The sequence below is a fragment of the Mastacembelus armatus genome, chromosome 9, assembly GCF_900324485.2.
Source record: "Mastacembelus armatus chromosome 9, fMasArm1.2, whole genome shotgun sequence".
In the NCBI taxonomy this organism is placed as follows: domain Eukaryota; kingdom Metazoa; phylum Chordata; class Actinopteri; order Synbranchiformes; family Mastacembelidae; genus Mastacembelus; species Mastacembelus armatus.
This window is the reverse complement of record NC_046641.1, coordinates 19,273,978-19,299,558: the sequence shown is the minus strand read 5'-3', so window position 1 is coordinate 19,299,558 and position 25,581 is coordinate 19,273,978. Positions and strand designations below refer to the sequence as shown.

The 25,581-nt window shown below is 38.7% G+C and overlaps 1 protein-coding gene across 2 annotated transcripts in view; it reads right to left on the bottom strand.

Annotated features, from left to right (window-relative positions):
- nf2a (NF2, moesin-ezrin-radixin like (MERLIN) tumor suppressor a) overlaps positions 1-25,581 on the bottom strand; it is a 43,005-nt gene that overhangs the window by 3,704 nt on the left and 13,720 nt on the right. Inside the window, exons 8-16 of one of the 2 annotated variants that reach the window (XM_026321696.1) lie at positions 25,266-25,400; positions 25,074-25,148; positions 24,845-24,958; positions 24,366-24,488; positions 23,767-23,984; positions 22,205-22,310; positions 20,593-20,711; positions 19,431-19,590; positions 16,357-16,429 (exon numbers count right to left, since the gene is read on the bottom strand). In XM_026321696.1, the coding sequence (XP_026177481.1) occupies positions 16,379-16,429; positions 19,431-19,590; positions 20,593-20,711; positions 22,205-22,310; positions 23,767-23,984; positions 24,366-24,488; positions 24,845-24,958; positions 25,074-25,148; positions 25,266-25,400 (1,101 nt within the window). In that variant the 3' untranslated portion in view covers positions 16,357-16,378. Of the gene's footprint in view, positions 1-15,813; positions 16,430-19,430; positions 19,591-20,592; positions 20,712-22,204; positions 22,311-23,766; positions 23,985-24,365; positions 24,489-24,844; positions 24,959-25,073; positions 25,149-25,265; positions 25,401-25,581 lie in introns of those variants that run through there. The other variant, XM_026321695.1, reaches the window with a different exon arrangement.

Here is a 25,581-nt window from a genome sequence, read left to right as displayed (position 1 = left end):
GCGTGTGTGTGCTTCATGTCTAGGGATTTGGATGGAAAATCCCCGTATCTGACAGTAGAGTCTATTAAGATTCTGCACAACACGCCGGGTGAGGTTTCACTTGAGGGTGCAGGGGTATTCTCTCGCTTTCCTCTTTCACTCTCTCTGCTCTCCACCTTGCTGCTCTCCCCTCCGCCTGTTATTCAGCCATGCACACAAACACTCAACTGTCATCTTTTCGTCTCTGCTGCACCTTCCCAACCAAATGCTACACTCCTGGCTTTTTAAAAGTCTTTGCTTCTCTTTCTCCTCTCTCTCTCTCTCCCCTCTCTTTCTCCCCTCTCTCTCTCTCCCCTCTCTCTCTCTCCTCTCTCTCTCTCTCTCTCCCTCTCTCCCTCTCTCCCTCTCTCCCTCTCTCTCTCTCTCTCTCTCTCTCTCTCTGCAATATACTTGTTTCCAGTCTGTCAGCTGAGCTGCAATGGTACTGCAGCACAGGCCACTTAGAAAAAATCCTCACCTGGAGACAGTTGTATTGCCCCAAAACATCCTCTGGCATAACAGCTCTGGAGAGAAAGAATAGAAACTGTGACACTAGAGGAACCAGATGCAAGGCTTTCATACTGTACCTTTGTGCTATTCAGTTATATATTCAAGCGTGGTTGTGGTGAAATAGTTCCTCAATTTGATGCCATAGTTTTATCAGTTTCAGGCCTGTGAACAGTATGTACACATGACCGGTGGCAGAATCACTTGCAGAAAGTAAAGACATTGAACTGTGTTGCCGCTCCACCTTGAGTGTTGCACGTTGCCTAGATTTCACCCCTCACTGTTTCACTCAAAGCTTAAATCAATTACAGCTTTTACCTTGTTTTCCGTGGCCTTTGAACGTGCAAGCAACAAGATGACAGATGACAGCCTGTGAAATTACCTGGAAGCAGCTTGTGATAGACAAAAAGGTTGTGTGTCAGCTCCCAGAACTGCAGAACACCACCTTAAAATCATACCATGACCTTGGCAATAACACTGTAGCTGTAACAAAGCAGGACACAGAGGGAAGACAGGCAAGCTATAAAAAAGTTTACTACTGTGTTGTCAGTCAGCAGAGCAGTGTTGTGTTTTTTACTCTGAGACCAGATCGATAGCTTGGATTAATTTGTATTTAAAAGTTCTTGTTTTGTTTTTGTTTTCCAGTAACTCACTAACCACATCTTGCTGTAAAATGCTCCTAATGAACAAATCTGTATTTCATCCAATATCCATCACTAATTTATTCATATTTAATACGGTTTTTGACCAAGATCTCAAAACATATGGTGCAGTAATTTAAATAATGTCAAAAATTGTCATAGGTAATTGGACTGAATGTTGCCGTAAGCTCAGTGAGACCTGGATTTTGCTTTTTTATTCATCACCTGATCAAGCATAATTCCCTATTCTTGTATGAATCCTATAAAAAAAAAGTCAAATCTCAGCCTTTCCTTTTTGTTGACAGCTTCTCACATTCATTTCACACAGACTTATGTGAGCAGCAAATTCACGATCAGAGGATATTGCCTCCCAGGGTAACAGCGTCTCATCATTCTCAGGGACAGTTTTCTTTGATATGCATTTTTCAAGTGAGGGCTGTCCCCTTGTTGCCTGAAGTTTTATGAAGGGAAATATTTATGGCATTAAAAGGCAGCTAGAGCACTCTAGAGTGTCTATAATTGGTACTAGTGGGTAATTGTTCAGGATAATTCTGGCACTGTGTGCTGAGGTGCCATAGTTAGGCCCAGGAGTCCAATGTCAGAGGATTTCCACAGGGATATAAATAAGATCTTGTAGTTTGGATAAATAAACTGGAAGCAGTTAATGGTGCGTCATAATGAAGACACACTGGGGAGGAAAAATGTGGCAATAAAAAATGTAAGAACACTTTGCTTCTGGCTTTTAATCCTCAAACCTCAGTGACAAACAGGTTGATAGTCATTGCTGTCATATTTTCATATTAACAGTAGTTTACAAATCCACAGAAGATTATTCATATTTGTCTGAAGTTTGGTTGGTTAGGCAATCACTTCTGTGTTAACATTACAACCTAAGTCAAATGACAACGTGCAATGTCAAAGGGGCTGCTTATATTTACAGACCCACAGAAAATTATCACCAAGTGTTTCAGCACCTTTAAAGCTAAAAGCTCCCCACTCTTACCAGACAACTGCAATCAATCTCTGACAAGCTTGATTTGTCCTACTTTATGCATTAATGTATATGATTTATAGCATAGAACACACACTGTAGCTTAGCACACCAGATAAATTAGCAATTAACTAGTACACAAACTTGTGCACTGTTTTAGTTTAGGAGTCAGATGTTTCTCTCAACATGAGTCTCTGACACTGATCCATCTGTCACTGGAGCAGGTAACCAGGAGCTAAGGCTTTTAGACAGGTAACCATAGTTTCAAGGCCCACAATGTACTACTTCAGCATGAAACCTATTACTCATACAATGACTTGTGTGCATCACAGAGAAGAAATTACATTTTTAACAAAGGAAGTGAGTCTGTCACCTCATGGCAGCAGATCTGAGTTGCACTGACTGCACACATACATCACCACAATAAGAGTATGAGCTCTCTGCACTCATTCTGCCTCCAGTTAGCAGTCAGTGGAAGACTTAAGGTGCCTCAAAGCCACATATAGTTTGCTGAAATCAGTATTTTATATTTTATCCTATCTTCAGGTGTTTTTTAGTGATCTGAACACATTTACACCCTATTTGTTAAAAATGTCAGGGAAGCTACTTTTTTTTTATGTTGTGGAAAATAATCACACAGATGGTAATAGATGTAACAGGTGCAATGTTTTTAAATATCTCAAAATTGCATAGTTTACAGGAGACTATTTAGCCATTCTCATTTAGTCATGCTAGCTGATAAATGAAAGGTCAAATATTATCTCTCATGCTTTCATGTTGCACCTGCAAACCAAAGAATTCAGATTTTGAAATATAAGAAAAATATTAATAAGAGTGATATTCTGCATTTAATAGCCTTAGTTGTCAAGTGAGTCATAGTGTTGGATGAAAACTACAATGTTAAAACTTCATTATGATTGCGGTAAATTAATTAGCTTTGCCTCCTCTACACAGGTCAACAGCTGGAGTGTGAAACAGACACAAACATCTTAATTCCTATCTGGTTTAATCATTGCGTTTTCTTTCCACTGTGTAGCATATTTGCATATTCTGTCAAACATCACATGCAGTATGTCTTGTTTGTGAATCTAGACATGCAGTAGTTCACGTGCAACAGTTGCTTGTTTTGACAGAAAAGAATAGAAGGACACAGTAGGACACTTTTGGCCTGGAGTCAGCTCTAGAAAAGCCTTTGAAGTGAAGGATCTTAGCGAGAGGCTGCATGTTCAGTGGAAGCTGCAGAAAGAGGCAGGATCGGTTGAACTTATAAGTCTCCCAGATGGAAGTGACTGCATTTGATGGATGAGAGAGGGGGAAGAGTCTGGAAGCAAAGTGATAGCAGGGGTTTCATCACTAGAGGGTGTTGTGTTTATTGTCCCAGTGAAGAGAACATATATCACTGACACTGAGGTGTTATGTATGTTGTTAATATTTAGATGTTTTTCTCAAACTCTTCACAAGGTTATCTAGAGGACATTTGCATAATCCTATAACAATTCTCCCAAATTCACACGTATACAGGTAAACACAGAGTTGTCAAACAGAAGCATTTCTGACATCAAACCCAACTTCAAAGGAGGCAACGCTGCAAGTTTTCTGTTAAAACACTGTTTACTTGACTATACACGCCGGACAGCATGAACTCCTTGTAACGCCCTTCGGCTTTTTCTTTTTCACTACACGTTCTCATTCATCTCACCTTGTTTATTTTTCCACCAGCTCTGAGGGTAATGGAAACAGGCAGGAAAGCCAATTGTAGACGATCCGAATGAAATTACCTTTGCAGAACAAGGCGCACATTGACTCCCAAGCGGACTAGGCCCCTGTATTGCTAGCCCCCAGATGAAATTGCTTCCCAATTAAACTCACTCATGTGTTTAAAAAAAACAAAATGTGAGTTAATTCCATTCCTTTTGGCAGACCTAAACAGGCCAGAGAGAGGCAAATGGCAATTTCACCCGTTGCACATTGTTTCTTCTTTTCTTTTCTAGTTTTACTGAATCACTTGGTGAAATAATTGGGTTTTTGGCATGTGTAGCAAAAGGCAAGCATGACTGCAAGAAGTGAATTCCAGAGGCCAGAAAAACAAGATTTTTTTTTAATCAAATTTTGAAATGTGTATTAATGATGCAATTAAATTAGGAACAGTTATTAGAAATGTACCTTTGATAAATGTAATTTGTAATGCATCCATGATCAAGTAATGGCCCTTTACTCCATCTCCTTTATTGTATATTTTCTCCAGAAAATTGTCACTACTGTGTGTGTGAGACAAATGCCTCCCAGAGCTTTGTCTTATGTTCCTGTAAATTATGTCAGTTGTTCTTCAGCACTACATCATCATGGCTTAAAGGAAGGAAAGAAACTAAAATGTTTTATTTTGCAGTGAGAATGTGAAATTGCCACAGATGTTCTGGATTTCCAAATATAATTTAGTGCAAATAATCATCCTGACTGAAGTATTTGTAAGAAATTAGTCAAATTAGTTTCACTTTGTAACGGCACTGATAAATACACAAACCTAAAACAAATATAAAATGGAAATTGTTTTAGTCACAAAAGACCCAAATATATTGTCATAATGGCAGTATGTCACAAAAGGCTGTCAAATACTATATTAACCAAAGCAAACATTTACAAGATTTTTAAAAATGATTTAATCATTTGGCAGTGTGAATTTAACATGAATTTTTTCTAAAATGAACATACTGTCAGCACAATAAGCCTTTGGCAAACACATCTCAACACCAGAAATCCATCCATGTATTCCTAACACAAAGAAAATACTTTAAAAAGCATTGGAGCTGGCAGTGCATCAGTGGACACCTCCTCTCCCTGGGGTGTGTGTCTCTCCACTGGGGGTGACTGAGGTCTCAACAGGGTTGCCACACTGGTCAAGAGGTAAACTGAAAGATAGAGAGTTGCCCATGGCATCAAATGCACGGGTGGACTCACAAGCACCTCCTTCAGTGCTTGGTGGGCATGAAATTGAATAGAGCAGTGGTGACACAGGGTATCATCATGCATCAGTGTTGTCTGTAATGCCACAGCCTTGTAACTGTGAATACGTTGCATTTGGACAGTGTGCTAGCACTGCAATATCCTCTGATCATGCACTCTGCAGATTAATGCACCAAATGCACATGGGGATTATTTATCAGCATGGTAATCAGTACAAAAGACTCAATGCTTACTACATTAGATGCTAAGGTATTTGGAATTTTATGGCCTCTACTCTGTTTTGGAACAGATACACCCTATTTACTGGCGTTTTAACACACTGTCAGTCTCTTCCACCTGCTCACACTCTACTGGGTGATGGAGGCAGGTGGAGGCAGTGGATGGAGGCATTGAATGTGATTTTTGGTAGATATACCTGGAGTCTAGATTGGAACATTTGATTATAAAAAAGCCCCTTGCCGATTTAAAAAATGAGAGATGTAAATTCACTTAATCTTTTACTTCATGCTCCATTTCACATTTCTTATCCAATTTCTTTGGGTTTTTTTATGTCTATCCAATATTAATAGCCAGAGGCCCCCGCTATAAATGAACAACCTCCTTATTAATAAAACAATGGTGCTGCTGCAGCACTTAGGAACTGAAATGACACTCCGCTCTTTCTCTAGATTCTTTAAAAAATGTAAATATAAGCCAGAGGGTTAAAGAATTTATGCATATACCATTTACTTGATTTTATTCATGACTAACACTCTCATCATTATTATAGCCTACAGTAACTCACTTTCCAGAAATTGCACTGAAATATTGTTATTGCCACATCAATAATTACTGTTTCCTCAGGCATGAAAAAATGAGAGTGGCATCAATTGACCATTAACTAAACCCGTCACCTCAATGGTAATTGTAGCTACTGTAACTTAACAGAGGAGGATTCATAAGATAAGGATTAGTCATGTGGATGTAGCCAAAGTGTGTTTTAAAGAGGATGCAGAATGATGTGTTTTCAGTCAAACCAAAAACACTGTCATCTGCTTATCAAACATCGGTTGTAACAAAAGATGTAAATTTAGCATGTCTACTTAACAAAGCTTAGCTTGTTATCTACAATAGTAACCTTATCCCTACAACAGTAGCCTTATCCAGCCCTTCCCCAAGCTAAAATATATATATATGCAGTATATGTTCCACATCACTGTGTCGTATCCAATCTCACTATCAGAGTTTAGGTTAGTGTTAGCAGCTCTGGCCTGTTTTTATTTATTTTAGGGAAGTTTACACTCAGATTTTTATAATAATATAATATTTATACTAGGATGAGCTGGTTCTACCTGGTGACATAAGAAAAGTAGGTTAGTTAATCAACGTTGTGACATGGTTTTCATTTTAAAAGAACTCAGCTAAAAGCTCAGTCAACAATATTTTCATCCAGCACATGGAATTAGTGCTATCTTACTTAGTGAAATAGCTAAAGTGACAACACTTGTCATTTCCATTTGCAAAACTGGCTGAAAATAAGAAGCCTGCTTTTGTCTTTCTTAATATTATCACTATAAACTGTGTATGTGTCTTGTAAAAACAGTAAACCTTAAGTAAAGTAACAGAAACTTGACTCAGCAAACAATAAATTAATCTCACCCTATATATGTGCACTTGTGTGGGAAAAAAAAATCTTCTATAAATTAGCTTTAAAATATAGTCTGTGACAAATCCAATAAAGTAGACACACAGTCTCAACAACAGTGTAGACCAATCGCGTCTGGATAGAGTTTTATATAGAAACCACACAGGCTGAATAATAATGTGTTCTTTGTACTGAGTCAGTGGTGGCAGCAAACAGACATGTATGTAAATCAATGACGTCTGTGATAAGCAAAGAGGTGACAAGCCAGAAAATGTTACACTTCTCGAATGCCAACAAATAGGTCACCAAACCACAACCTACAACAAAGAGTAGAGGAAGTGGAGTGCTGTGAGTCAGGGGGCAAACAAAGAGGAAAACAACACAGAAATATGGGACAGAGTGACAGCCACTGCTGAGCCACATAATGACCATGAAGAGATTCTAATTATACTGTTCTAGACAGATCTACAACACTTCACAATATAGCACGTTAACATATGTTTTGTTGTGGCTGAGTCAAATGACAGTTTTAAGTAATATTTTCCTTCGAGGTTTTGCCTAATTTACTGTTTTAGCAGCTGCTAACAATGTGGCACGGAGAAAGCAAGAAGAAAATCACAGAAAGAGATGACAAGAGTACAGAAGAAGAAAAAAAAAGCTTCCTTGCACTGCATGAGTATAGATTTTAGACAGGAGAGAAAATGCATAAAGCAGAGCTGAAATGTGTCGCTTCACTGCCAGCCTAAAAATAGTAGGCAGGAGCACTACCAGACCTGACAGTGTTTTGAGTTCTGTTTCTTTAGTTGTTAAGAAAAGGAGCAAGAGGGACAGCGAGAGTGTAGAAGCCTCTGCTTGTGTGTGTGTGTCTGTCTGTGTGTCTGTCTGTGTGTGTGCGTGTGTGTGTGTGAGAGAGAGAGAAACTTAACCAGGGTCACTGGGATGGCGGCCAACAGGATGTTAGGAGTATAGCAGCTTGGAGAGAGTGAGGGGCACATGAATGAACAATGCAACTGACATCACTCCACAGCAAGACAGCCTTCTGTGCTGCATTCTGCCCCAGTCTCTGCACGTTACATAACACTGTATTAAATCCAAATTCCCTGGAGTACTAATGAACCAAAGCTGGCATACTTGGATTCAGTAGCACTTCCTCCTTTGCAATTTTTATTTTACACAGAAATAACTTTCATTATTAAACATTAAAAACCAAGTTGCTCAGTACTTCCTGACTTCCCTTCACCTGTTTTCTGGGTCTGAGCCCCAACTCTATTCATAATTCTCTGCACACCATACTGCTTCCATTCTCAAGTAGAAACAGGGCTTTGGTGTTGGACATTACTTTCACATTTTCTTCTTATTATTTTGCATATTATTGACATGGTTATATTAAGAGAAACTTCTTTTTTGATTCTAGCTATAAAAATAGACATACCAATTGCCAATAAACATGGAAGTTATAGCACTATGCCAAAATTGTTTCACAGGTCTGTGCTGTTTTTTTTACGGCAGATCATCTTTGAGATTTTTCAAAACTAAATAGAGAACCTATATTTGTGGCACTGAAGGAGCATGTCATTCAGTGAAACAGTATAGTTAACTGATGTGTTTTAATATTTTTTGATGATATTGGTTGTGTAGGGCACAAAAAGAAAAAAAAAAAAAGCAACAGGTTTTAGTTACCCTGGCAGTACTTGTTAGGAGGATCAGTTAATCCATGGTTGGTTTGTCATGAATTTTGTCGACATGTCGACAATAAGAAAAATGTAGCATTTAGTGTTTTCTGTTGGCTGCTTGGTGACCATGGAAACAAGCTGTGAAGATAATGCTCACATATCAGTTGCCTATTCACACATCCAGCATATACACGTGGACAAAATTGTTGGTACTCTTCCATTAAAGAAAAAGCCACGATGGTCACTGAAATAACTTGAAACTAACAAAAGTAATAAATAAAAATTTACTGAATACTAACTACTTAAAATCAGGCATTGCTTTTTAATAAAAAGGAATTTAAAAAATGAAACTGGCCTGGACAAAGAATATGGTAGCCTTAACTTCATATTTTTTTTGCACCACGTTTTGAGGCAATCACTGCAATCAAGCTGTTTTCTGTAACTCTCACTGAGACTTCTGCATCTATCGACCTATAAAAGTCGTAAGCTTTCAGCACAGAACCAACACAAATACATGGAGACCAAAGAAAAACAGGAAATCCTCAATTTAATCAATACAGCAGTAACGAGTGGAGAGGAAAGAGATGTTCCCATTGCATCATTATCCCCTGGACTCTTGCTGCTGCTGTGCTACTGTCAAAATCATAAATAGAACAGCCAGATTACAGCTACATCTCTGGGCTACTCCTCTTCGGTGTTCAGCCATTCATTGGTCCCATTGCTGTTAACCTGCAAATGCTCAGATCATATGCAGTTTATTAAAAATAAAAGATTAAAGTGAAAGCATATAGAAGACAAACAGCCCACAGCATATTTGCATTGTCTGCACATGCCTTATTGGTCTAGTGGTTTACTGACTTTTTGACCTCTTTTCCTCTGTGCTGGAAATAATGTGCAAACAAGGGAGACTCAATGTGAGCTGTTTTCTCCAGGGCAAGTCTCTGATGGAAATAAACTGCTGGGTGAGGCAAGGTGCTTTAAACAACTGAGTGCACAGTGAGGCGGCCAGAGAGTGAAAGGCCTCCAGCAGGAAAACAAACAAACAAAAAACAGAAACTCTTCTCTCAGAGCACCTCAGATGCAAGATCTACAACACAGCAGCAGACAGGCAAGTAGCCAAGGAAATGGGTCAGTTAAACAGGTCAAGATGGCAAGCATGAGAAATACATATACTTCTTACAATCTATTTAATACCTCCCAGACTTTTCTGGATCTATTTTTTACCCACTCTGTTAGTATTTGGGTTTAAAACTAGAACAACATCACGGAGCAAGAAAGCAGTGGTCTGATGATTAGTCTGAGCGGGAGAGAAGAGGCCGATCCCCATCTGTCGTGCCACCAGATGAGGAGATTAGAGTGAAGGTTATATAAAGAAAAATTAATTTGGAAATAGAAGAAAATTACAAGGTAAGGTGCATTAAGCATCCCCCCAGGGTATATGCATACATGATGAGTTTTTGCAGTTTGAGGGGAAAAAAAAATCTCATTTCATTCATTTCATTCTCTCATTTCATTGTCACAAATAGTGTTTCGATCATTAATATCTCACAGAAGACTAGTCCTGTCGGCCAGTGTCAACATCTCTAATAGTTTTGCTACACTGACAATCGCATTTTTGCTGTATCCCCTGGTGTGTGTGAAGATGCATATCATGATACATCATGGTGACCTTTGACTCCACAGAAGCACTGCCCCCTGACGACAGAGAGCAGAAGTAAAAGCAGGTTACTGAAGATTGATCCATATAATGATGAGAAACTCAAGTTGATATTCAGATTGTAATTTATAATGGACTGAGAGAATTAAAACAGAGCTCATCGTTATCTCAGGGTCAGAAGAAAATTTATTCATGGCCCCTCATCAAGCAGTGCAGAGATATAGTGAAACAGGCAGACAGAAGCACTTCCTTGAGTCTAACAAGCTGATATTTTGAAATGAGAGATTTTTTTTTTTGCCTAAAATACCAAACTCATTTCCATCTTTGCCAACTGCAGGCAACATAATGAACCCAATCATGGCAATTTTCCACAGGTATTTCACTCAGAGGCATCTGCATCCTGAAATGAAAGAAGATACTAATTTGGCTGGAGGGACCGAGAAGGATTTTGTGATGCTGTGCGCGTGTGGGTAACTGTGTGTCTGTCAGAGCGTGGGGGCATGAATTCCATAGAAATACATGTACAGCAGCAACCTGATGCAGCACAGAGAGGCATCCAAGTTTACACCCCCTGCCACTGCATCGACTCCTCGGGGGCTGGAAACATTTAATCACACTAAACATATGTGTAAGGTGAAGTGACACACTATCAAATAAATACCAGCATGAAAAGAGGCAGAAAGGGGTAATATCAAGATGATCCACATTGAATATGCAGCGAAACATAGGAGCCCACAGGAGCATGCAGGCTACTGCACCGTGCCCCCACACACCAATGTACTTGGGGAGCGTTCGTCTTTTTGAGGAAGTGTTTCATAACAAAATAGTCAGTGGATCCTCCTGGCAGGACAGTTCTGCCCAACATATTGATAAATGCACTTATTACTCACAGATATGCATGCAGGTACAGTGCATTGAGATGACGTTTCATACTCTTGCCATCCTCTTCATAAGCTAAAATTATAATGTGCTTACATGACTTCTAAAACCCATTTATTGAGACCTTATTCAGATTTTTGTGTAGGCAAAAAAACTCACCCTGACAAAAGTATACTCCTACATCACGGTGTAGGGCTGCAGTATATTCTATTAGTTTGTACAGGCTACTTAGATTATACTTGTTTGTTTGTAGTATACAAGTGGGGGTACTGAAATGTAGACAGTCCAGTTATTTCGACTAAGTTAATTGACACACCAAAACCAAAAACTTTGAATATCGGGCGTTTTCAGATGCTTAGAGCATACAAGCATGATTTGGCACCAAATTCATTCCGCCAAGCTGGAGAACTGAGATCTCCATATGGTATTTTTAGACTTTGCTAATGCCTTTGGCTGTGCACCACATCAACTATCGTGGAAGGGTTTTGATTTGCAGAGTCACACTGTTAAAAATATGGTCAGGGATTTTAGTATTTTCTAGGTATTGAAAGATGACTCAGAGTTTTGTAGATCATGTCATTTATATGACACTGAAGCGGATCCTTCAGAGTTGTAGGTAGAGAAAAGCAATAGAAGAAGTTAAAACCAGGCAAAATGTGCTGCAAGTATATCTTTTTATTTTACTGGTACATATCACCATTGTTTTAATAGGTTTGATATTGCATTTACTATTTTATGGGGTTATTAGTTTTTTTGTATTTTTCATCAGTGAGACATTGGTTATACATCATAAACATCTTTTAAAAATACTATTTTCAGCCAAATTCCCCATGTGTGATGTGTGGGAATGGAAAGTTAATATTCTAGCTCGATTCTGCACCAGTTTCAGTACAATGTCACACTACCAGGCTACAAAATATGGCATCACTCTCATACTCTGATTTGATGAATATTTATTCATTTGCAACACTGAAAATGTGACATCACATCGTTTTTTCAGGACCAAGTGTGGGTATATTTTGTTAAAGGGGGATGCATCTGTTTTGGCAGGGATTCAAAGCATTCATGTGCAAAAGTAATCCAGGAATTTGCAAATGCATATTTGATTGGATGGGTACTGGAAAAACTGAAGCCTAGTTTTGCTTCAGCTGGACTAACCTGTGTTATTTTACCAGAACTTGCTGTACTGGCTTCTTAGCTGGACTGGCTCAATTAAAATGAATAACAGGGCTGAATGTGGCCTTAGAGTACCCAGTCTGATGACATAAGGTAGGAGAGTTCACAACAAAATAGGGTTTCTGTCAATGCCTGCCTAATAAAACCTAATCTCTTTTTTACAAAAGCAACTAAGATAGGTTTCCATATTTTACCTCTATGGTAAAGATACAGTTAATATAACTAAACCTAATTGATTAAGGCTGGGGAGGGATTGTCTACCTGTTTAAAACAGACTGATATTTATTGATGGTGGATATTGGGATGCTAACTGCAGTCTCTTCATTTGCTACTTAAAGAGGTCAGTACAACCAAAAAAGGCTGTCATTATATGTGTCTAAACAAACAACCAGTGCTGTTGTTTTTCGGGTGAGAACAGTCTGAGTAACAGGACTTTAAGGCAATGAGTAAGGACATAGAAAGGCCAGGACTATGAGGCAACATGTAAAGTTGCTGATGCCTGTATTTGAATTTATAAGACCAGTGTGGCTCTTGACAATATCAAAGACTACATCATCAAAGAGATGTTGCTGAGGATTCTGGACATTGTGTACATATCTATCCTAGAAGTGATTTTTAAATGCATGCAGGTGAAGTTAGAGATAAAGGTCAAAGTACCTTAATATGTAGAAGTGCATGGACTACTTTATTCAATTAAAGCAGTTCAACAGGTCAAGTTGGACCTTGGGTATAAGGATGCTGTTGGGCAGGTGGAACAAGAGAGAGAGGAAAACAGGGTTGCACTAAGAGCAACCTTTATGAAGCAAAGTCCCACAGGGAAAAACAGACATGGACATGGAGAAATGCATCAGGAGGAAGCAGTAATGTGGGTAAGGGTTGTTCCTCTGTCAAAACACTCCATGGATAAGTTGTGCATGTGAAGTGAGGAAGAAATCAGACTGGATGGTGTGGAGAAAATCAGATTAAATTCATTATGTTTAAGATTTTAGTGTCTCCTTTCCAAATCACTCATTCAGTCCTTAATGATGAGCTTACTACCAGACTTTGCATTAGGTCATATCTATATTTGTCTGAAAATTGTCTGTTCTGTAAGATAGATAAAGTAAATTTTCTAGCTGCATAAATTTTGAGCATATGGTTAGAAATTCATTTGTCATCTAATGTGAATATATTGTTACATTTAGACATAGATTGTTATTAAGGCAAATGACTAAAGGATTTCTAAGCTGGCATATTTTAGGACACATATGGGTGGAAAGAGATTAGCCCATGGGAGAAGATTTGAGGAAGTACCTGATAAGCACATAGGAAATTGTGATCTCCACTATAGCTGTTGCAGATAAAATACACAATGGGTGGTTTAGTCTGTGGGGCTCAAAATGTTGTGGAAGGACACAGAAGATGAGCATGTGAAAGGAAATTTTTTAGTGGACCAGGGCTGCAATAGAGATGCAGTGTAGGGATTAGAAAGTTAGTCTGATAAGTAGAAGTTGTTTGCTGAGAGTACTGCTAATTACTACTGACCTAAACTGCTCATTTTTTGTTAAAGCCTGCATTAGTAGTGACAAAAAACAAAGTCATAGATTGTGAATAAAGCACAGGCCTAATGCTGCTTATAACACTGTTTTTTCAAATTCAGGTACATAAATGGTGTTAGCTTTTTAGAATTTCTTTGTAGCATAACAGCTGGCATTGCAGTACAGCAAGGTGAGTGCAATGAAGCCACAGTGCCTCTGATTCTAAGTCTTAGTCTAAGGTTTAAAGCTAGCCCTTCTACACACCTGTGCAGTCAAATGTAAAAAGATGAGATTTTATTGGTTCTGTACATAGCCAACAAACTGTTGCTGCATCATTCTTTTGATATCTGCATTGGATTATGACACGAGGGTCTTTTCTTCCTACTGTGTGTCCTTGTTCTATATTCAAGAACTTGGCAGGTGTTGTGTGGTCCCCATCAGCTCTCACCCTGCAGTTAGTGAGAAGCTTTTCCAATTTGCTGCAAGACAAGTGTGTTTGTGTGTACACCAGTGTGTGTAAGGTGTAACGTCAACTGTGATCTCTTGAGAATGGGTAAATGACAAAAGATGTGATTCTTCTCATATTATTCTCTCTTCCTTCTCCCCTGTTGCAGAGGATAGTGTTGAGGGTGAGAGAGCAATGAAGAAGAATTTGTGTGTCCTTCACCAATCCCTGAACGCTTGGCCCCCAGGGAGACACACTGAGAAGCCAAGGGTGACCATTCTCCAACTAAGCCCAGAGGTGACAGAGCTGTGGTGATTGGTGAAGCCCCCTGACCTGAGCAGCACACACTGTCAGAGAGCTGTCAGTCTCAGGGACCCAAAGTTGCTAGATTAATGGGTTAATGTGGTGACACAACACCCACTGGCACAACAATGAGTGCACGGGGCATGAAACACACCTGACTCACGTCTGTAAGCGTACACAAAAAGACCTTGTCACTCAAGTAAACAGGATATGTGATCTAACATAAGATGAAGGGTGCTTATGTAAGACCTGATTCATTTCAAAGGTGTAATTGGATATCTGTGTCGAGTGGAAGAGGCTCTTGACACCAGCAATATCAAAGCTGACATTCATCAAAGTATGCCAAAATAACTCTCACTCACAAAGTTATTTCTGGTTGGGGAAAAAAAACTGACACAAAAAATCTGATCTGATATTAATTTGTTTCGCATGCAAAACATACATAGCTATTACAATATAGAAAATATAGAAATACAGATACTGTAACTTCACCCAAGGTTTCTTCTCAAATACTGCTTACTATCCTTGTTAAATGCTTACAGAAAGAAAAAAAAACATGTATTCTTCATATTACAATTCCCAAAAATAAATTGCTTTCAGAGGGGAAAAGCACATTAATTCAAAATAGATGCAAATTTATGTTTCAAAAAAGTGGTTGTCTTCATAAAAAAAGAGAGATTGATGATGGATGTGACACAAACTCACATCCAGAAATCACAGTTGCGTTATCCAGTTCGAATTGTAAGAACCACCTAATAAAAAAAAAAAAAACACACTCTTCATTTTTAAGAGCAGAGCACAGTGCACTCAATGCCTTGTGTAAGAACTCACTAATGAACTGCTTCAGGCAACAGGAGATATGTAACATGACTTCTGTCTAGATAGAAAATGTAAACATAGCTTTTAAGGTCTCGCCATGAGTGAAGCTGCATAAAGACACAAACCTGGACAGTCTCACTTGTTAAAAACACTGCTCATACAACAAAGTAACGCAAATTCCTTGTTACAAATGACAAAATTTGATTTTTTGATTTTTCAGGCTTACTACTGTCCACCACAGCCCATCAACTAGCACTGTTAACAATAAATGCTGCCTGAACATGCCATTTTTAATTAATCCATTCCATTTAAACAAGAAGGCTAAGGCAGCATGAAGTTATTAAGCAAAGAAATAACATATTGAGGAATTTTTGAATAACAAAATATTACATAACATTAGGAATAAAATCTGAATATAACGATTGGTCAGTGGCAGAAGGTAAACTCTCTCTCTCTCTCTCTCTCTCTCTCTCTCTCTCTCTCTCTCTCTCTCTCTCTCTCTCTCTCTCTCTCTCTCTCTCTATATATATATATATATATATATATATATATATATATATATATATATATATATATATATTATATATAGCCTATTGCTGTGGGTTAACTACTAAATGTCAGTTATTTGGATCTCTTGACATATCAATTATAATCAGTGTCTATTTAAACTTTATCCCTTAGTGGTTTATTTCCGTTTGAATTTCATTAATGTAGGTTATCCCCTGATATATTAATAACCATTCTAAACTACACAAATAATGTTGCAGTGAAGCATGAGTAGTCCTAGACCACATTATCCATCTTTTTCTTTCTTGATTTGTCCATTTTTACCTTTTTGACATTAATAAAAACCCACACCCTAGTTTATTTCAATATATTCACAAAGAATGTGCTGTAATTCACACACTCTCACTGTAAACACACACTCAGTTTGTTTTTATAAATCTCAGATATATTGCAGGAACATTATGCACATACAGTATATTTGTTTGTGCGTACATGAGGCTCCTGGAGATGGTGCAAAGGCAGTGGTTATTTTGTAGTGGCTCCACGGAAGTTCTCTATAGGGCTTTGTAGTGTGGTCAGTTATCTAAACCGAGCAGGAATGTAGAATTTAGAGGCTCTTGGAAGTTGTGAAATCCCACCTTTGCAGGTACTGTGTGTAGTTCAAAGTTCCTCAAAGAAAGCCACCCTGGACTTGGTGCTCTGTAGCGTTAGCTGTGGATGAGAGAACAACAGGCCTGATAAGGTTTTTATCAGTGGTGAAAGGAGACAAGAAAAGAATATACTGCAGTGCAGAAGCAATCAAGCAAAACAGGCAAATAAATGGAAAACCTTATTGGAGACTAATGTCACTGAAATCACTACCTGCCCTTTCCCTCAGCCTATGATCTGCACAAGACCCTGAATTTCAACTAAGACATTATCAAAACCATTGTGTCATTAGTCAGCAAGCCTGCTGAACGTAAGCAGCTTGTGTTAGGATTCAACAGTACTGTGACAATTAAAATTAAAAAGAAAAATTAAAAATATATATTTCTTTTGTTCAGTCCATGCATATTATACAGGTTTTTTTGAGCTGTCTTTCCCAATGAATTAATCTCAATGACAGAACAGATATTAAGGTAATTTACTAATTAATTAGGGTAATTTTTAAAAAAAAAAAAAAACCTCAGTTCTAAGTACTGCAAATGTGGCTAAAGTAAAAGTACTTGTTATAAAGAACACCCCTGTTCATGTTAAATTATTGCATTATTAGATTATTACTACTGGTGCTTTAACATGTAAGTAATACTTCAATGTCCTTCACCATCAACCACCTGCTGTACTGCAGTTTAGATTAAAACTGTGTATCATCTTTTATAAGTAAAATCCTAATCTCAAATGTAACAGGTAACTATAGCTGTTAATATAGTGGAGTGGAAGCATAAAGCATCCTCAGTAAAGTACCTTTGTGTAAATCTATTTATATATAGACATCAAATGATTATGCACTCAGTTGAGCTGCTTGCATTTATAAGCTCTGGAAAGACACTAGAGCTGTTTCTGTTTTTTAATTAATTACACTTTATAGCTCTGTTAACCTGCACAAAGTAATATCAGCACAATTAGAAATTATTTGATTTGCTTGAGGTTAGATTAGCTGGTAGCGGTGGTTCTGATGAAAAGATAGACATGCACGTTTAAACTAGTCTTGCTTTTGATGAAAACCAGAGCAAATATAAAAATCACCCTCGGCACATTCCAGAAACAACATTTCACTTATCTTTGTTTAATCAAAAACTATATGATCATAAGGAGAAGATAATTCGAGTATATTTATACACTTGTGGTGTGTTTACTGAAAACATATCCCCAAGGTTATTCTGTTTGTAATGACTCTATGTTGGTAGGTGAAGTGTTGTTGATACATTTTTCACAGATGTAATTTAAATCTGCTGAAGCAAGATAAAGGGTTTAAACTAACCCTGATATGTAAAGAAATCTCAGGTAACTGTGACAACCAAAGTGGAAGAACAGGAGCCGTAGAAGATCAATGTCTCAGGATGCCCTGCTAATTGTTTTTCTGTCCAGGTTTAAATGAGCTGGTGACAGAATTATTCAGGCCGCTGGCTGTGCTTTCACCCATTCAGCACAACTAAGTTACTACAGCATGAGAGCGCCACCTCAAATCAGCTGGCCAAACCTTTTCCTAACTTCAACATCTATAGAGTAAAAGCTATTAAAGTGGTTGCCAAAGCAAATATCAGAAGGGGACGAAGGCGGACAGTTTGTGAAATCCAGATTATTTCTGGGGAATGTATAGATTGAAGGGACTTAAGCAAATCCAAACAGATAATGTGTGGGAGAGGGATGGATTTGCAGTGTAATGTTTGCTGATTACCTTCTATTGTTCCTACTGACGGGCAGCCTGAACTACATTCGTAAGTATAAAAGCCTGTGTGTGTGTTTCTCTATGTGTACCTCTCCAGCATTGTACACCACATTGTCTCCATGGTAGAAAGAGCAAGAGCTCTTTATTCAGTGTTGTGGGTATTAGTGATGTGAATGTTACAACAGCAAGTTATTTCCAGAAAAGAAATATGTTTAGCACAATGACGGTAACCATGGATGACCTCCTTTATGTGCCAGATTACACAATCTGGATGGACTGCCATATATAAAATATATATATATATATATATATATATATATATATATATATATATATATATATATTTTCCTGTCAGTGAAACTTGACACTGAATCACTGCAGCTCTTCTGTTGTGAGTTGGTTGTTGAAAATGAGCTCTCCTGGCAGGTGCAATGCTAACAGAGCAGAACCTGTGTCCTGGTAGAAGTGCAAAGGCGCTGGGCTGTGTTAAGTGAACATTCATTAATCATCCAGCGAGGAGGAGTAGTCTGGATGGAGGAAACTTTGCTCAGGAGTGGAGCTGGTCCTGACGCCTTTTGGTTCAGAGATCTGTGCTTTGTTCCATATTCCCTCTGCTCTCCTTAGCCTCTGTCCCTCGCTGGTTGCCACCTTCACAGTACATCACTCTTATGTCACTCAGCCTCCCTCAAACTTTTGAACATTTTTGGTCAACCTCAGCCCCTCCAAAACTTTTCACCTCTTTTGGCAAAGCTGACTTAGTTTCCTCACTCTCAGTTTCAGTTTCTTGTCCCTGCATGCCGTGTGCCTCCACCCCTTCCCCAGCTAACAAGATGAATTCAAATTTAGCTTAGCTCCTTCCCCCCTGCATGGCAGAGGTGCCCGGTCCATCCAAATGACTAATCGCTAAGCAAAAACCAGTTAGCATTCCCTTAGCAAATACATTTGTTTGTACCAGGGGGAAAAAAAGAGCAGGGTTTTTTTCTTATACAATGTGCTGCGAACATAGCTCATATTTTCATTTGATACTGCTCTATTGAAATTAGATACTGGAGTGGGGAGATAAAGAAGAATAAGCCTAATCTTCCAGTTCATCAGAGAACAGTGAAAATAGAATCTAATTTTATAGCAATTCCACTGCCGTTGACCAATCAATTTTGAAATATCCCTCCAGCTGAAGTAGTTTGTCACTTTTTTGTTTCATATCATCATTAAACCAGGGTGTGATGAAAAAGATGGCACATTCAGGCACAAACTCAGTGAGATGAAACGTTGTGTTTTTGCAGTATTGTATGTGTACATTGTGTGTTCATGTGTCTACTACCAAGGAGCTGAGTTTGTAGCTACCTTTTTAAAGTTGCTATGCTTGCTGGTTCCCTGCTCCGTGTTCTGGTTGTGAATGATGTCCAGGGGAGTCTCCCTCTCTTTTAGCTTAAGACTTTCAATCTCTGTCTTCAGCTCATTCAGCTGCTCCTGCAGGTGCTTGCTCTTTTCCATGTACTCGACCCTAAACATTGACAAATTGCAGATTGGGAGACAGATTAGTACATTTCTTTGTCAAAGATACATCTCCTCCTTGCAGAATGTTTTCAAATTGTCACACCACATGGGTATGTATGTCTCCATGAACATGAACCATCATTTTTTTCCAAATTTAACATGTATACATGAAATATTTTCAAATCCCTAACTTCAAGCCTTTCTATGGTGTATGCAGATTTGACTTCAATAGCTAATATTTTCATGGTTATTTCAAAATGATCCAAGAGCTATCTAAATTTATCTCCACAAAACAGCACAGCAAAAAAGCTTCATGTTTGCAAGCTACACTCAAAGTTTGGGAGCATTTTTCCACATATTCTGGCCTAAAACCAAATTATGAGAAATGCACATATTTTATAATCAGTGTACTGAAAGTGTGAATTACGGAATGGCATATACATACATTACCAATTACATGGACTAATGGGCCTGTTAATGTTCCTACGTGCTGTAACTCCAACAAATTTAAATGAGCTTTGCACAATTATCTGTAATAGCTGGTTGCAAATTATGCAAAATAATGAAAGTGGAAAACATCAACACTTTTCAGAAATGCTGTTCATTTTTCAGTGCCACATTTTATTCTATTTCCTCTCGATTTTACAATTACGATTTTTATGACCAATATTGGACCACTTGCTTTTGTTTTAAAAACCTGATTACATGACAGCTAAGACTAAGGTAATTTATTTAGCTCCACAGTGAGGGTCATACTTGTCGACATGTAGACTTTCCTGCCAGCAATTTGTGACAGAGTTAGGAAAATAAGCTGTTTGAATACTGCAGCAACATTACTGACAGCTAATGCTGATGGTCAGTTGCTCACCTAAAATGCTTATTTTTCAGTTCATCAAGTCATTGTACTGATTAACAATTAATTCTTCACACTACTGCAATCAGGGCAAACCACATAACCAGAATATGTAAAATATCAGCTGGCACCAGCAGAGTTAGACTGGCCACTCACTTCTCCTTCTCGATCTCCATGGAGAGCCGTTTCATGTCAGTATCTTTAAAGTCAAAGCTGAGGTTCTCCCTGCTGAAACTCACGTCAGGAGGCATGTTGTCAGGCGGCAGTCCGGGGGACTAGGAGGGGGGATGAAAGGAAAGCTTAGAAAGAAAAAAAAAAATGTAAAATGAAGAAAGAAAAAGAACTGGACATGATATAGAAAAAAATGAGTGAAATATAGGAAGAACAAGAGATAAACTGGAGAGGAAGAATAAAGGTGAAGACTGCAGTATATTGCATATATGAGAAAGGCAGAATGTATGGGAAAGATATAGGCAAGTAGGACACAAGGACACAATGTTAATAGAGATAACAGTTTAAAGGAAAGAAGGGGAAAATAGATGACCACTTAAGTTGTTATAGACCATGAACACAGAAATGCTTTCAGGTCGTAACCAAATGTCTGCATCACATTGGCCCCATGTCACCTGAATATGACATGGCCCTACTATATAATATAAATGTAAATCCACTGGCTGGCATGTGAATTCAGGGTGGATACAGTGGAAATAAATATAGTCTGGCAGAGCACAGAGGGCCATTTGACCAAGGCAGAGAGAAATGTGAGAAAGGAAAACACAATGTACTTGTGTGATTGCACGTGTTTGTGTAGACTGAAGCTGAACTGAACTGAAGAATGGAGTTCTGGTGACAGCATGCCTTTTGTACAACACGTAGATGTGCACCCTTGTGTGTGTTTCAAGTCTTCATTCATAACCTTGCAAGTGAGTAGCTTATTGTTGATGGCCAGCATCTCAGTATGTATGTGTGTGTAAGCGGATGAATGTGTAGTGTAGTGTGTGGGGTTTTAGCATGTTGGAAGCTGTTAAGTAGGTTGCCTTATGTGCTGCCTGTTATGCAAGTACTGTATCTTCTGTTCAGGGTGGCTTTGTGGGAGCTACACACACACACACACACACACACACACACACACACACACACACACACTGCTATTAGCAGTCAAGATCAAACTGTCAAACCTGAACAATCATGACATATTTTCAAACCAGCAGTAGCAGCTCACACTGCCAGAGGGAAAGCACACAAGTTTTTCTGTAAAACATTACGGCATGTGCAGTTCTTTCCTATAGGGAGTGTATTTCCATACAAGACATATCTGTATTGTAGCAGTTTTATAGGTATGTCCCTGTGTATTACCTGATGGTTTTCCACAGTGCATATTTATACACCCATGTAGTAATTTGTGATGCTGTAACTTTTATTACTGTTTTCATTAAGTCATCTTTGGATTTACTTTGTTTATCCTGTCTCTGCCTTTAAAATATAAAAGGAGCAAGAGATGCCCCCACATTCTTAAACTTGCTTATTATGTCTGACCAGAAAAAAAAAATCTCATTATTTTTCATAGTTAATTGAAATTCTTTAGATATTACAACATGTATGTAACATATATCAGGGCACTATAAGTAAAATAGAAAAGTGATGTAATTACATTGCAATTATAGTAATGTTTATCAATGTACAGAGTTGCAATTAGAAGACTAGTTGCTAATCATTATAAATTATTTTTCAAGGAAAAATGTGTATGTGTGTGCCTCAGGACGGTTACCACATAGACAGCCTTGCTGGTAATCTCGAGCAGCTTGTGCTTTGCCCTGCGCTCTGACTCCCTGGCTTCCTGCAGGTCCTGTTTCAGCTGCTCAGCCTCCTGGGCCCTAAGGAACAAACAGACAGATGCAGTTAATACTTTAATTTACCTTCCAGTCCTTCAAAACAGAAACAGAATTACCTAATTTGAATCCAGCATTATCTTACACAATCAGCACATTGATACTTGACCAGCCAGAAATGTCACTTTGTTACTGACCAAGTGATCAATGTACCACCCCAGAAAAAAATGATTTCTGACTCCATTATTCCAAAGAGTTTGCACGCAGTGATGTAAGATGTAGATGATTACATTTCTTCTGATTGTGTTCCTGAATACTCAGCAGTTTCTCGTTGATGTGGGGGTGCTGTGTGCCTCAAGGGTTTGAGTGGACATAGTCATTTACATGTTGAGTGGCATGAGTTTAAATTTTTGTGGCGCAGAGTAGTGCTTATCCAGAAATTGCAGTTACGGGCAAGTGGTTAATGGTGCCCATTTGAAATGATTGCCTAATAAATTGTGAAGTAGAAGCTGTAAAGTGATGTTTAGTATCTAAGTATACTTTTTTATTTTAAAAATGACTTAACTTCTTGGATACAATGGATTGGCATATATCAAGCTTTACTGATGGCGACTGAGGATCACTCATCAAGTCCAAATATCATCTGACCTCCAAATAAATAAAACAGCAACAGATATTGTAAGTACTTGATTTGAGTCAATCTGGGTTTTACAGTGAGAAAATGACAAACTTACTTTTTAAGGCAGAGATAGAAAACAGATGAAAACGTTTCTGCACCATGGACCATTAGCATGTAGTAAAAGAGAGTGTTTGCTAGGGAACAATCAATCAAATATCACTGCTAACAATTAACTAGCACAAATTAACTGCTGAGGGAGAGCTGATGAACAAAAGCTCTCTCCCTTTTTCTTGTGTGTGCAGCAGTGGTGCTTAAACACCTGATTTTCAGCTGCAGTGCAAAAACAAAGCCTCTTAAATTTAATTATTTTAAACAAGTTAGAAAATCTTATTCATTGGTCAAACTGTTTAAATGCAACTGCATCATTCAGCTTTGTGTTCAGAGTATCAGTTGACTTCTGTGCTGCCAAGCAAATTAATGTGCAGCAACATGTTTGTGCACAATGACAATTAAGCGTATAGTACCTGCAAAGCGTTTGGGAGTTGAGGACGTTTTTTTTAGCTGCTGCTTTTTTGTGCTCCTGTAAGCTAGCTCTCTCAGTTCAGGGGATGCAAATAAAAAAAGTCTTGGAAAGTAGGTAAGCAAGTTATTTAAAGATCTACAATATTCCTATAGTGTGTACAGTATGTGTGTGTGTGTGTGTGTGTGTGTGTGTGTGTGTGTGTGTGTGTGTGTGTGTGTGTGAAAGAAGAAGAAAAAGAAAAACATTCTGTTAATGTAAACAAATTTATATATCAGCCAATGCTACATGTTTATTCACTAAAACATGTATGGCTGTAGACGCCACATTCATCCACTAGACCTCCTTCCTCCTCTGCCTACCTCCTTTCAGACTCTTCAGCCATCTTGAGAGCCAGCATCTCTGCCTCTAGCATCTTCTGCTCCATGAGCCGCCGCTCCTCCTGGCCACGAATGGCAGACACCTTGATGCGCTGCATCTCTGTCTCAGCCTCAGCAGCTTTCTGGGCCAGCAACTTGGCCTCCTCCTCTGCAATCTGGGCCTTTTCAGCCAGCAGGTCGGCCGTCTGCTCTGAACGCAGCTGGTGAGGAGATGGAAAAGGACGGGGAGAAAGGGCAAACGCAGGAGGGGGAGAAGGGACAAGAAAAGTTGAAGATGGAAGAAGAGATTGGGAAACAGAAAGGAAAAATAAGACATGAAAGGAAGAAATGGCATGAAAAATAGGTTCAGAGACAGAAAGGAAAGATGTACAAAAGGGAAATGTACAAAAATCCAGAAAGAATGAAATAGATTTATATAAGGGAACGGTGCAACAGTAAGAGACAATAACGGGAAAGAATTAGTAAATGACAAGTATGGGGAGAGACCAGGGGGAAATGAAGAGGAAAGTGAATGGTTGAATTGGAGCTAAATTTAACAAATGTAGTTGTGAAACCTGGCATATTTGCTAACAATGTCTTACCAGGGCTTCATTTGCCATGTGAGCCTCATCCTGTAGCTGAATCAGCCTCCTTTCCAGCTCGTCTCTGGCTCTCTCTGCTTCCTCCCGTAACTGCTTCTCCCTTTGTAGACGCTGCCTCTCCACCTGAATGACATTGAGGGTGTGGTTAAAGAAAATGTGGGAGAAAGGAGTGAAAAGATACACAGAACAAACAAAAGATGGAATGTGGATAAAAACATGATAGACACAGCAACATCATACATAAGAGAAAGAAAATTAAGGAAATGTTTTTTGTTATAACATGAACTCTAAAAATGTACTTTACTACATCAAAGTAGTATCTTTGATTTATTAGGACTTTGTGTTCCATCCTTTCTATGATATGAAACACAGATAAATTATTTAGGTGAGCAGAGGGGAAAGAGAAACACTGTGGAAAAAGGCATTTTGTGTCACATACTAGGTTACCCCCTTCACCATTCATTCTCTATTATCAGTACCTGTTTCCTGGCCCTCTCCTCTCTGGCCTGTGCCTTCATCTGCTGTACTTCAAGAGAGTCAACCCGCCGCCGTCGCATAAACAGGTCATGGTTCCCAATGCACAACTGGAGGATCTGCTCAGGAAAAACAAAACCAAGAAGGGATGCTATTTGCAATATATGCCTCATGGCCGGTACATCCCAAAACTCTGTCAGTTTCATTATTTTTTACCATTTAAGCTGAACTCACCAACTTGTTGACTCTCAGCCGAGAAGAGTTGAACTTAAACACGTTGGTTTTCTTATCCAGAGGTTTTATGGTAAACTAAACATTGAGGAAAAAGATGGTTGTTGAGTCCATACCCAGCTCTACAGTCTTTATTACAGTATAAACACAGTTCCACCATTTTTTATCATGAAGTACAACAGTAGATTTGTCCACCTCCTTGTCGCTGTAGGAAATGTTGCGGATCTCGTTCCAGGGGAAGGAGCACTTGGGCGTCAACCTGTTTTCCGGCTCGTAGATGTGCAGACCCAGAGCATCCACTCCCAGAAGGAGATCTGTTCCCTTTTTATTCTAAACCACAGAAGTAGAGTAAACAAATGTTTGTTTGTTTTTTTACCTTTTTTTTTTTTTTTTGACTGTCAGTTAAGGTGCATCAGTGAGCAGTTGTGGGACTGCCCTTCCAGCCAACATTCATTTGTACATCCATTTGACAAAGGTGGCATTATGTTGGCTCTGCTTGCCAAAACTATTT